Source organism: Pseudorca crassidens, chromosome 9 (assembly GCF_039906515.1).
Source record: "Pseudorca crassidens isolate mPseCra1 chromosome 9, mPseCra1.hap1, whole genome shotgun sequence".
Taxonomy (NCBI): Eukaryota; Metazoa; Chordata; class Mammalia; order Artiodactyla; family Delphinidae; genus Pseudorca; species Pseudorca crassidens.
This window is the reverse complement of record NC_090304.1, coordinates 12,846,649-12,859,594: the sequence shown is the minus strand read 5'-3', so window position 1 is coordinate 12,859,594 and position 12,946 is coordinate 12,846,649. Positions and strand designations below refer to the sequence as shown.

General features: G+C 49.4%; 1 protein-coding gene across 2 annotated transcripts in view; it reads left to right on the top strand.

The window, feature by feature from the left end:
- Positions 1–7,378: 7,378 nt before the first annotated feature.
- The window catches only part of PTPRJ (protein tyrosine phosphatase receptor type J), a 169,871-nt gene continuing 164,303 nt past the window's right edge, over positions 7,379–12,946 (top strand). For both annotated transcript variants that reach the window (XM_067748999.1, XM_067748998.1), the window contains exon 1: positions 7,379–7,850. In XM_067748999.1, coding sequence (XP_067605100.1) covers positions 7,416–7,850 — 435 coding nt within the window. In that variant the 5' untranslated portion in view covers positions 7,379–7,415. The remainder of the gene's footprint in view (positions 7,851–12,946) is intronic.

Genomic DNA, 12,946 nt, shown 5'->3' with positions numbered 1-12,946 from the left:
AGGACCATGTGGGAGATACTGAGGGTAGGGAAAGAGTTCTACAGAAGGACCTCCTTAGGCCAGGGATGTCTGCCCTGGGAAGCAATCATAGAGTGGTTAACACAAGTTTGGCTTCAGCCAGCTTTTTGTCCGCCTCCTGTTCCGCCACCTGTGTGTCCTTGAGCAAGTTACTTAAACTGTACGTGCTGTTATTTCCTTAACCATAAAATGGGAATCATGACAGCACCTGTGGGGTAGGGTTGTGGGTATAAATATACAGATAAAGAAGGATTAAATGAGATAAAGTGTATAAAATAGCTTGCACATAGCCTGGTACATAGTTAGCTGCCAATAATGGAACTGGATGTTATTACTTAGGTGTTTACTGTCTCTTGATCTTGGATTATAGCTTCTAAGTAAGTAAAAGGAAGCTCTTTAAACATATTCTGCTTATATGTGGTAGTCTAGACCTTTTAAAATTCTTTTGCTTCATAGGAAAAAAAAAATCACATAGACTCAGAAGACACTTGAGAGTGTTTTCCCAGAGTGGTTGGAGGAAGCTAACGGTACCTGGGTCACCTGTGTGCTTCTTAGTGCAGAGTCCTGAGCTCCAATTCTAATCGGAGATAGAACCCTAATTCAGAGTTTCTGATGGGGGGCCAGAAATAAGCATGTTAACCAAATCACTGATAAAGGCTGAAAGCCAGCTCTTTTATTTTATTTTTTGGAATAAATTTATTTATTTATTTATGGCTGCGTTGGGTCTTCATTGCTGCGCGCGGGCTTTCTCTAGTTGAGGCGAGCGGGGTTACTCTGTTGCGGTACGTGGACTTCTCATTGCGGTGGATTCTCTTGTTGCAGAGCCTGGGCTCTAAGCGCACGGGCTTCAGTAGTTGTGGTGCATGGGCTCGATAGTTGTGGCTCACGGGCTCTAGAGCACAGGATCAGTAGTTGTGGCGCGTGGGCTTTGTTTTTCCGCGGCATGTGGGATCTTCCCGGACCAGGGATCGAACCCGTGTCCCCTGCATTGGCAGGCGGATTCCTAACCACTGTGCTGCCAGGGAAGTCCCTTTTTTTTTTTTTCTTTTAGGTTGGAATCCGGCCCCCCTGCAGTGGAAGCGTGGAGTCTTTACCACTGGACTGCCAGGAAAGTCCCTGAGAGCCAGCTCTTAAGGAGCATGCTGCCTTGCCACCCAACCGACCAGGTCAGTGCTTCTCAAACTTTCAGGTATATAGGAATCTCCTGGCAATCTCATTCAAATGCAGATTCTGATTTAGTAGGTACGTTAGTTAGTGTTCTTCAGAGAATCGGAAACAATAGGAAAAAAATATATAAAATTTATATGTTGGGGCTTCCCTGGTGGCGCAGTGGTTGAGAGTCCGCCTGCCAATGCAGGGGACACAGGTTCGTGCCCCGGTCCGGGAAGATCCCACATGTCGCGGAGCGGCTGGGCCCGTGAGCCATGGCCGCTGAGCCTGTGCGTCTGGCGCAACGGGAGAGGCCACAACAGTGAGAGGCCCGCGTACCACAAAAAAAAAAATATATATATATATATATATATATGTTAAAAAAATATATACAAATAAAATAGGTATTGGCTCATGTGATTATGGCGGCTGAGAAGACCATGACCTACCATATGCAAGCTGGAGACCCAGGAAAGCTGGTGGTGTAGTTCAAAGGCCTGAGAGCCACAGAGCCAGAGAGCTAATGGTGTAGATTCCAGTCTGAGTCTGACGGTCTGAGAACCCGGAACGCCAGGCAGGAGAAGATCGTTGTCCAGCTCAAACAGTCAGGCAGAGAGAAAATTCAACCCTCCTCCGCCTTTTTGTTCTATTCAGGCCCTCAACAGATTGGATGAAGCCCACCCACATTGGGGAGGGCCATCTGCTTTACTCAGCTCACTAATTCAAATGTGAATCTCTTCCGGAAGCACCCTCACAGACACATCCAGAAATAGTGTTTAACCAGATATCTGGGCATCCCAAGGCCCACTCATCAAATCAACCATCTCAGTAGGTCTGGGGTGGGGCCAGAAACTCTAACAAGTTCCCAGGGGATGTCATACTGCTGCCCAGTGGGCCACACTTTCAATTGCCAGGTTTTAGAGGCTCTGTCACTGTGATGGTCATGAGTACCATTCACTAGTACCATTCATTCCCAATCTCCTTTTTTTTTTTTTCTCTCAGTTACTATGCCTTTACCACTTGTATCTCCTGGAATATGTGCCAGGCACTTTGCATGTGACTTTTCCTTTCATTTTCATAATGATCAATTATCATCCCTTTAAAAAAATTTTATTTATTTATTTGGCTGTGCCGGGTCTTAGTTGCGGCACGTGGGATCTTAACCTGCGGCATGCGAACTCTTATTTCCGGCATATGGGATCTAGTTCCCTGACCAGGGATTGAACCTGGGCCCCCTGCACTGGGAGCATGGAGTGTTAGCCGCTGGACCACTGGGGAAGTCTCTATCATCCCATTCTTTACATGAGGAAATGGAGGCCAAAATTACATAGCAAGCATAGGACTTGAACCTATGACCATCTGATCCAAAGCACATATCCTCCCCCATTACACCACCCTGCTTCAGATCTTCCAAAAAAATATTTTAATAATGGCAAACACTTACATGGTATTTACTTTATTCCAGGCAGTATTATCGGTGCTTTAACTACTGTAATACTTATAAAAATTCTATGAGGTAGATATTATCATCAAGAACATCCTCATTTACAGATAAGGATGTTGAGGCACAGAGAACTTGAGTAACTTATCCAGGGTCACACAGCTAATACATGGCAGGACCAGGATTTGAACCCAGGCAGCTGACTCCAGAGTCCAGACTCATATCCACTAGACTTTATTGCCACTAGCAAAGCTCATGCTTGTAGCTCTCTAATATGATACATACTAATATGATATATACGTGCACATGTTTATATATCATTTATATATATAATGTAACTATAGTGCCATATATGATTTTTATTTGCTTATTTAGATTTCAGGGTATTTTCTTCTCTACTAGCAAGATTCCACTATACAATTGTTCCCACACGAGTTGATTACTTACCCTAACTGCAGGGACCCAGGTGTTGTATACATCCAGCCCAATGTGATTAAGATTTTCTTTTCAACCTGAAAAAAAAGAAAAAAAAGAAGAAAGCACATTTCTTTTCAAACCTGAAAAAAATTAATTTATTTTTAACGAGGAAGGACCCGGCTGCCAAGAAGCCCTGGGACTCTGGGCCTCCCGCCTACTCTCGCTCTTCTTGTCTTTACACCTCTCAGCCCTTCCTTTGTTGGAGGTGATGTTTCTGCTGCAGGCTTGACTGCCCTCCTGCCCCCAACCTGGCACTTGTGGTCTTTGTGTGGAAGTAGTTCGCAAGCCCTGGACAAAAGCCTCTTGTCCCCTAGGCTCCAAGTCTCCTTACCACACACTCCCCGTGTACCCAGGTACCCCCAAACCCTGGGTCTTGTGTTCGTTCTGCCAGCCCGGTGTGATTGGTACTGGACTCCCTGGGAGCTTGAAGGTACTGGGCTCCCTGGGAGCTTGACTCAGGACCTAACAGTTGGAAGTGCAGAAGCCCGTGGGCTCCTCCCTGTGGGTGCCTACATTTGGGAAAGGGTGGGGACTCTTGAGAGCAATGGCTCTCTTTCTGCTCTCTACACTCTGAAAAATCTGTCACGTGCTACTGTTTCTTTGCAAGTAAACTTTGTTTCCTATCTCAGCATACAACACACAGCACATAATACACACACACACGCACAGAAATATGAACATGCTTAACGTTGCAAGTGCTTGAAGTCAGGAACAAAAAAGTCCTGCCGAGACACTCCCTGGTTTGGTACAGGGGCAGGTGATTAAGGCAGTGTTTCAGGAGGAACTGAGGTCTGGTGGACAAACATGGAGTTCTAACCACAGCCCAGTTATTAGTCCACAGGAAACAGCCTGTTACTATTGTAAAGATGAAGTGTTACTTTTTTTTTTTTTTTTTAAAGAACTTTCGAAAAGTCTTCCTTTCCATTCTGATTCAGTTCAAGTCTGTGAGGCAGGAAGGTCTCAGGGCAGCCATGCCTGCAACATTAGCTAATCAGACTCCCAAGAAACATTCCATTCCGCTTAGGAGGGCTTTGGAGAATGGTTTGCTCATGGTGGCTTTTAAAATAAACTGAGGGTTGCCAGGCTGAATTGACTCCCTGCAGGGCCGGCGACCTGGTTCCAGGCTGGTGCCCAGCAGGCTTGCTTCCTGCTGGGATGGTGGACCTCTCATGAAACATGGTTGCCTTGCCTGTTCCCCATTCTTGGGGGATGAAGTGGAAAGTCTTGTACCTTCTGTCACTGCCTATTTTAAAATTGGGGAAACTGAGGCCCAAGAGAGTCATGATAAAAGTAATAACAACAGCTAACACAGAAAACACTTTATATTAAGTTATCTACAAATGTCAAGGGAAGGGGCACCATGACATAGTGGCAAGAAAGGTATGGTTTCAGATTCTGATTTTGCCCCTCTGAAGCTCTGTGATCTTGTGTAAGTAACTAAGCCTCTCTGAGATGTAGTTTCTTTGTTCCTAAAATATTGATAATGATACCCATTCTATAGGGTTGTAGTAAGGAGCAGAAATAATGGATGTAAAGTACCTAGAATAGTGCCTGGCACCTAGTTAGTACCAGATCAATGGTCTTTATTATTAGTAGGGATGCAATGCAGGCCAGCCATAAGATCAATAGTGCCTTCCAATCCTGTTTCACAGCAAGAATGACCCAAGGAGCTGGTGAAAAGTACAGATACAGTCCTCTGCAGTCTAAGGAAAGGCATGGGAACGTATATTATAACAAGCCACTGGGTGATTCTTACCTGGCAATTTTGGAACACATTCAGGTACGCTGCCCCCCAGCCTCTCTTTGCTTTGACCCTTTCATTCTCTGGGCACCTGGCCCCATATTCAGTAGAGCTTTAGCTTTTGCTTGAGGGTGGACATGATTAAAAGGTCAGATAGCATTATTTATTCTCAGAGAGAATGTGCTCTGAACTTTGCACAGCAGATTTATTCCTGAAAAGCTGTTTGCAAATGGAAGTTGGGGTGTGTGTGTGTGTGTGTGTGTGTGTGTACAGACATATATTTAACACCTTAGTTTGCTATTCAAAGGAATGCATTCAATTCAGCTAAATAAATACTATATGAGTGATTATTATGTGCTGGGGATACAGTGACAAGGAAAATGCAGGCCTTGTCTTCAAGGGCCTGACTTACAGTCCACTGTGGTTAGGTTAGGTTAGCACAGGGAGCTACAAGAGCACAGAGGGGGAAGGGTACCCAACTCAGGGTTGGGGCATCTGGGAATTTCTAGGGGAAGTGGCATCTGAGGATCTTCCTGTACACTGGAACATAATCTCAAGTCCTTTTGCAAAGAGAATGACCCTTCCCTAATTTATCCTTGTGGAAAAATGAGCTTTTCCTGCCATGGGTAAGGCACTGAGTGAGGTGTTGCAGGGCAACCAGGGGGAGAAAGGCCCGATCCCTGCCCTCAGGGAGTTTATACCACACGTACTCAGGATTAATTTATGTCTCATATAGGTCATTAATCCAGTGTGATCTGTTTATGACTGAACAGGTAGTTTATTATTCAGGTTGTAACTCCCTTTACTGAAAATACTGTTTATTCTCTTTCATCACCATGTTGCGGGGAAATCCGGTTCCAACTAACACAACCGTGAGCACATATTTCATCCAGGAGAAAAACCCAAGCGCACGCTGGTGTTCCCAGAGCTATTTGCAGACCTGTCATGAAGCAGTGGAGGCTTGGATGGATCCTTAGGGTCGGTAGGGTCTATGAGTATCTGGGGCAACCTGAAGACCTGGTAGCACTGGCAGTAAGTCACGCTTTCTTTGGCCATCATGGATACGAACGGCTTTCAAACCACCTGTCTCTGCCCCAAGAAGGTGAGGAGTCAGGAAGGAACAGAATTCCTGGTGAATTACGATAATTACACCGTGTTTAAACAAAAGATGGCAGGGTGTTTGAGTGACCAGGTGAGGTTCCTTTACCTTCTGTTCTCTGTGTGTGCAGTCCTGGTAGGAGCTGCTTAGACCCTTTAAGCGAAGATGCGTTCCTGTCTCGTAGATGGGGAACCTGAGGTACAAGAGGTGTCTGGTTGTGGTGTTGGGCACCTGGTGGTTTACAATCTGCTGCACATCGAATCCAGCCCAGACTTATTATTGTGCCTTTCAGAGTCTCTATATATGAACCCCTCAACCTCCCATTTGCTTCTTCTCAGAAGGGCCAAGCCTGAAGCATCCGCCTCCCATTTTTTGCCAAGTTGCTCCCACTTCTTGAGCCCCTGCCCCCCTCTATCTTCCTGGTGAAATTCAACCCATCCTTCAAAGCCCAGCTCAGGTGTCACCTCCTCCCCTGGTTGGAATTCATCTCTCCCTCCCCAGCACTCCTTGGTTTAGCCCTTTCTCTCATTACTTTTCCTTGGGCAACAGGCTGAGCATCTGATTCTCAGTTCCCTCCTGTGTGCATGGGCATAACAGTAACATCTGCAGTAATCTTTAACCCCTTTCGGGTTGTGGACTCCTTTGAAAATGTGATGAAAGCTGCTGGAAGAGCTACTGCTTACTGAGGCCCACTATGTGTGGTGTCAGGCCGGGTGTTTAGGGCTTTTCCGTTCATTATCTCATATAATGGTCAAGTCTCTCCAGCCAGGTACTAGTATTATCCTCACTTCACAGATGAGGAAAGGAGGCCCAGAGAGGTGAAATGCCTCTCCCGAGGTCACACAGCTAGTACTACTAGCAGAGCCAGGTTTACCACATGGCAGAGCGGGGGACCCTAATCACAGGACCCGCTCCAATGCCTGCTCTCTGCCTCCCTGGTCCGGGGATGGGGGCGGGGAGAACACACTGCACGTCCCCTACAATTTAGGGGTTCATGCACCTCCACTGCCACTCCAAGCCTTCGCCGGCAACCCAGCGAAGGTCAACCAGGCCTTCCCTGGGTTGCCGTCTTAACGCAGGCCTGGCTGTGCCCTCGGCAGGGGTCTCGGTCAACATCTGGTGACCCAAACTCGGGGCCATGGAACCGGGCCGAGGGGTACGGGCTCGCGTCTCGAGAGCCGCAGAGCCGCGTCCCGGGTGCCGAGTCCCAGGAATGTGGGAGGGCTGGGCGGAGAGGGCGGGCAAGGCGGGGGAGCTTCCTCTGCCCGCCGGAGGGGAGCCGCCCGGGAGCGCGCGGGGAGCGCCGCCGCCCCCTCCCAGCCGCCCGGCCGGCCCGGCGGGGGCGGGGGCTGCAGCGGGAGGGCGGCGATGGGCCGCGGTGCTCGGCAGCCGGTCGGCCGGCCGGGGTGGGAGGAAGCGATGAATATTCAGAGGGGGAGGGGGAGGGAGGGGGCTGAGCGCTCGCCGAGGCTCCCTGTAGCCCCATCCGCATGAAGCGCGGAGGAGGCAGCCGGAGCCGCCGGAGCCGGGATCAGGGTGCTGAGCGCGGGGGGTGGGCGCCGCTCGCTCCGCCCTGCGAAGCCCCTGCGCGCCCAGGGACGCGTCCACCCCGCTGCAGCCCCGCCAGGCTCCGCCGTGTGGCCGCTGCCGCCGCCGCTGCTGCCATGTCCCCGGGGAAGCCCGGGGCGGGCGGAGCGGGGACGAGGCGGACCGGCTGGAGGAGGAGGAGGCGGAGGCGGTGGCTGGAGGCGGCGACTAGGGCGCCGGGGCTCGGAAGCACGGCGGGGCCCGACTCGCGCGTCCCGGGCACGTTCCAGGGCGCGCGGGGAATGAAGCAGGCGGCGCGGGAGGCGCGGCCGCCTCCGCGCTCGCCCCGGCTCCGCTGGGCGCTGCCGCCGCTGCTGCTGCTGTTGCGCCTGGGCCAGGTGAGATGGGTGGGCCCGTGGGGGGGCGCGAGGAGGGTGGGGGCGGGACTGGCAGCCCCTGCACCTGCCCGGGTGCGCCCTGCCTGCGGGGATCGGGGGAGGTGGCGGGGGGTCCGCGTCCTCGGGGCCCCCCGCTGCTGGAGGCCGGCCTCGCGCGCCGGCGACCGAGCCGTTTCCCCGGCTGCCGCGTACGCGAGGGAGGGTGGTGGGCTTCGGGGTCCCGGGTGCCCGGAGCCTCCCCGTGGCCGGCCCCGCGCGGGCTGCAGGCCGTCTCTGGTCCGGCCCTGACCCGAGCTGGTCACATCTGGCCGGCGCGGGCCCGGCTCGCCAGCCCGAGGCGGCCGGAGGGGGCGTGTTTGTGGAGGGCTCCCGACGCGGAGCCGGGCGGGCCTGGCCGAGCCGCAGCCGACCTCCGACCCGGCCTGCGGGGGCCCGAGGGGCCGGGCCGAAGGGCAGCGGCGGCGGCCGCGGGGAGCCGGGGCAGGGTCGGGCGGCGGGCGGCGGGCAGTGGGAGAGGCGCGGGGCCTCCGGGCAGAGGGCGCTGCTTCTGGGGAAAGTTCTCAGCCTGGGGAGAAGGTGGCCACTCGCAGGCGTGCCTCCGGGCGACGGTCCTCTTCCCGGAGAAGCTGCTTGCTTCCCTGGATGCTTAATTCGTGCTTTGTGGGCGCCGGCTCCCCCCCCCCTCCCCGCCCTGTTTTCTAGCTTCGCTTTTCAGATAATGCTGTGCCTGCCGTTTTGGTGACGATCTTTCTGAAAGCGCCGTTTCCCCTTCACGGTGTTCCCACGGGGTGAGGCCGGGCAGCTGGGAGATGTCCCCATTTCACAGATAGGGAACTGGAAGTGAAAAAGCAGAATCACCCAGCCCTGCGGCGGGAGCTGAGCCAGCGGGTTCGTCCTCACAGCTTTCTAGGAGACTGCTAGGGTCTTGAACTCGCAGTGGAAAGGGCCCTGATGATACCCCTGTTGTGCATTTTGTGAAGGAAAAACCTTGCTTCTTTTATACAGACAGCGGCTCTGAGGACATGATGTTTGAAAACCTGGGAAGTGAGTTACTGGCTGGGTATGGAACCTGGCTTCAGGGAAAATTGTTTTTTTTTTTTCCAGGTCCCTTCCTTTCTCTTTCTTTTAAATTGAAATGTAGTTCATTTACAATATTGTATTAGTTTCAGGTGTACAGCAAAGTGATTCGGGTATACATATATATGTATATATCTATATATATACTTTCGATTCTTTTCCATTGTAGGTTATTACAAGGGAAAACTTTTCAAGCACAAATAAAAAGATTGTCTGAGAGCAGAGACGTCAGCCTTGGGGCAGCAATGCAGCCCAGCAGGCAGGACAAGAAGGCAGCTGGGGCCTGGGGGCTGCGACAACTCTCAGCACCCAAAGGACGCTCTGGTTGCTAGTGTTCCCGCACAGTTTTCCTCGGCAGGCTTTGAACAGGCTGTCCTGAAGGCCTGGAAGGCTCTGTGACCTCCTGCAGAGAATATTGGATTAGGTGTCAGAAGACCAGCTCCAGGGCCGGGTGCAGGTTGGACTTGCTCTTCCGTCTCCTCCATCCTCAGTTAATAGCTTTTGTAGCATGGGACCACCTGCCCCATAGCGTTGTTTGAGGGACTTTCACTGGCCAGTGTCTGAAAGAGCTTTGTAAACATTAAAGTGTGTCCAGGGCTTCCCTGGTGGCGCAGTGGTTCAGAGTCCGCCTGCTGATGCAGGGGACACGGGTTCGTGCCCGGTCTGGGAAGATCCCACGTGCCGCGGAGCGGCTGGCCCCGTGAGCCATGGCCGCTGAGCCTGCGCCTCCGGAGCCTGTGCTCCGCAACGGGAGAGGCCACAACAGTGAGAGAGGCCCGCGTACCGCAAAAAAAAAAAAAAAAAAGTGTGTCCAGATGGGGTTAACATTAAGGTACAGTGTGTATGGACTGTCTTCTCCGTGACCCTGTAAGGAAATTCATTGAGAATAGTATATGAGATTAAAAAAATATTGCCTCATATTGAAGATCTTTTGTACCAAAGTTAATACTAAAGAAATACTTCATTTATTTTTAGTTTACTTTGGTACATATATATTTTATTATATTATTTATGGTTTTGCTTGGGCCCTGATGGTTGCTAGCTGTGCTTTGAATCAGCGAAACGTTTCTTGGGTAAATTTATTTCTTGCCCAATCCTTCCTTGTGTTTCAATAGCATCTTGCCACGCTACACTTGTCCCCTATTCAGGTATTTCCTTCCTCTCTAATTTGTCCTGTAGAAACTCAAGAGGGCTCTTTATTTCTCATTTTTGGATACATTATAAAATAGGAAGTCTAAAAGGCTCTCTGAAAAAGCATCTTCAAAATCCACATTTGACGGTCTATTTTGATACTGGGTATTTCAGGGATTCAGCGCGTTTTTGAGCTGGACCAGACTTCAAGGTAGCTCAAAGTCCTTTTTCTTTGTTCCTTTGCTTGTTTCTTTTCTTTTTCTTTCTTTCTTTTTTTGATAAGGCTATTGAGGCCCAGGGAAGACAGTGATTGGGCTGAGGTCACCTGGCAAGACAGTAGAGGAGCTGGGACTGGAACCTGTGTCACTTGCCCGTGCCTCAGATTTTCATGATGCTGTTTTTTGGGCCATGTTTTCTCTTTGTTCTTAATTTTACAATAGGCACAGCCCTGCCTCACTGTGTACTCCTGAAACTGTGGGTGTAAATTGAGTTTTTCAAAGTCGAATCATATTTGAGATTGAAAGTCATATTTGAGATTTCTGAAGCTTGTACCATACATATAGGAAATGTGGGTGAAGTTATCCGACTGCCTCCCTAACACTTGGTTGGTTTTGTAAGGCTTGGATGGTGTGTGTTTTTAAATGGAATCAACTGTAGCAGCTTAAAAAATGGCCAAGTTGTAGAAAAGATGAAGCTCTGTTTGGGCATTAATGATAATGGGTACGGAAGCAAGGAAGCTGAGGTGCTGGAAGACTTAATGCTTAGTAGGGCTGGAAAAGCAATTTTTTAACCTGGCTTCTCATCCCCCTTCTCCAAGACAGGAAGGATGGCCAGAGATGATTCCAACATGAGGACTTTGCTGGGTGCGGTGACTTCACCCATTCTTGTAGCATTTTTGCCCACTAATTTTGGTTTGTGTGTATGTTTTAGGCAATGTGACAAAGCAGTTTTCCCCCCTTGCCTCCTTCTTTGGAGAAAAGCAGTCCTGACAGATTCTTTATAAAATCAGTTTGATAGTGGGCTGCTTTAGAATGAAAAACAAACAAACAAACTGGTGAGTGATAGCTGTTTTGTTGGTCTTATAGTGTTTTGGATTTGCTTTTCCTTTGTTTTCTTGTTTCCTGGTGAATAATAGCTGTTTGTGTTTATTGTCTACTGTAGCTAATCCTTAAGCCCTCTTACCTACCTGTTTCATCCAGGGTACAAAAAATTATTTTGACTCCCCTTGAACTTGCTTGTTAAAATTCTCATAGGGGTGACTTTAAATATTTTTGTTTTGCTTCAGAACAACAACGGAAAAACCAAACGATTATGTTTTGTTTGCAGACAGTTTAAGAAAACAGAGCAAATTGGTTTATGGTTAGACTGTGACTTTGAGCCGACTTCAAGTTTAGCCACACGGTGAAGATAACCACAGAACACCCAAGGTTTCCTAAGCAGAGAGAATCCTGGCTCCTGAGCGAGCAATTTCGGTCAGCAAAGAGGTTATTTAGCTCCTAAAAGTAATCTTTGCTTGGGGTTGAGGCCCAGGTAGAGTTGCTGAATGACTGTAGGCCTGGGTTTAGCCAGCACTTCATCAGCAGTTACTTACTTAGTTCATTCACTGCTTGGCCAAGGGAATTATTCAGAGTGTAGGGTAAGAGGCAATTTTCCCTTCGAATAGAATGCTGCTGACAACATTAATTAATAGGTAACTTTATATGTGGCAGGCACTAAGGGTTTTAATGCATTATCTCATTTGACCATTGCAGAAATAACTGAGAGGTAGGTGCTATTCATGGTCCAATTTTATTTTATTTTAATGTTTTTTCTTTTTTAATTTTGGCCACACCACGTGGCTTGTAGGATCTTACTTCCCTGATCAGGGATCGAACCTGGGCCCCAGCAGTGAAAGCACTGAGTCCTAACCACTGGACCTCCAGGGAATTCCCTGATCCCGTTTTATTTGGGAGAAAACTGAGGTTCAGAACTTACCAAAGATTCATAACTAGTACATGGCAGAGGTGGGTTTGCCATCTCTGCCGCTCCAGTTTACCGTCCTGTGCTGGAAGAATTCATGTGTTTTACAAAAGTCTTCAGTGTGCAGCTAAGAGAGGAGGTGACACAGATGAGCCTATCTATGAAACAGAAAGAGACTCACAGACATAGAGAGCAGACTTGTGGTTGCCAAGGGGTGGGTGGTAGGGGAGTGATGGATTGGGAGTTCGGGGTTAGCAGATGCAAACTATTATATACAGAATGGATAAACAGCAAGGTCCTACTGTATAGCACAGAGAACTATATTCAATATCCTGTGATAAACCATCATGGAAAAGAATTTTAAAAAGAATGTATATATAGGTATAAATGAATCATTTTGCTGTACAGCAGAAATTAACGCAACATTGTAAATCGACTATATTTCAATAAAAAAAGGAGGGGGAAATAAAAAGAGAGGAGGTGACTGACCTGTGGTGAAGGACAGGCTTGTGGGGCCTGAACCCTGATGGGGTTTTGGGTTTTCTGCATTCTAAACCCTGTAGAATCTACTCCATTTGTAACACAGACAGCCCAGGAACCCCCTTTCCTGCTCATGTTTCTTTGGGAGCCTGAGTATGTGAGGCAGGCCTGCTTTAGTGGAGACAGAATGGGATCTGGGATGGAAAGACCTGGGCTTAGGTCCTCGCTCAGCCAGTTAGTAGCTGCCTAGACTTGGGCAAGACACTTAACCTCTGTGACTCCTCATTTCCTTATCTGGAAAATGGGACTAATACTTCCTGCTTCACTGGGTGGCGGAGAGGATCAAGTCAGATGGAAGAGGAACTGCTCTGTAAATTCCGAGTCTCCCCGTTGCTAGTTGTGGCTGCTGCTGTTATCTGCGGAGGGGAGGTGGGGCTTCAGGTCATTAA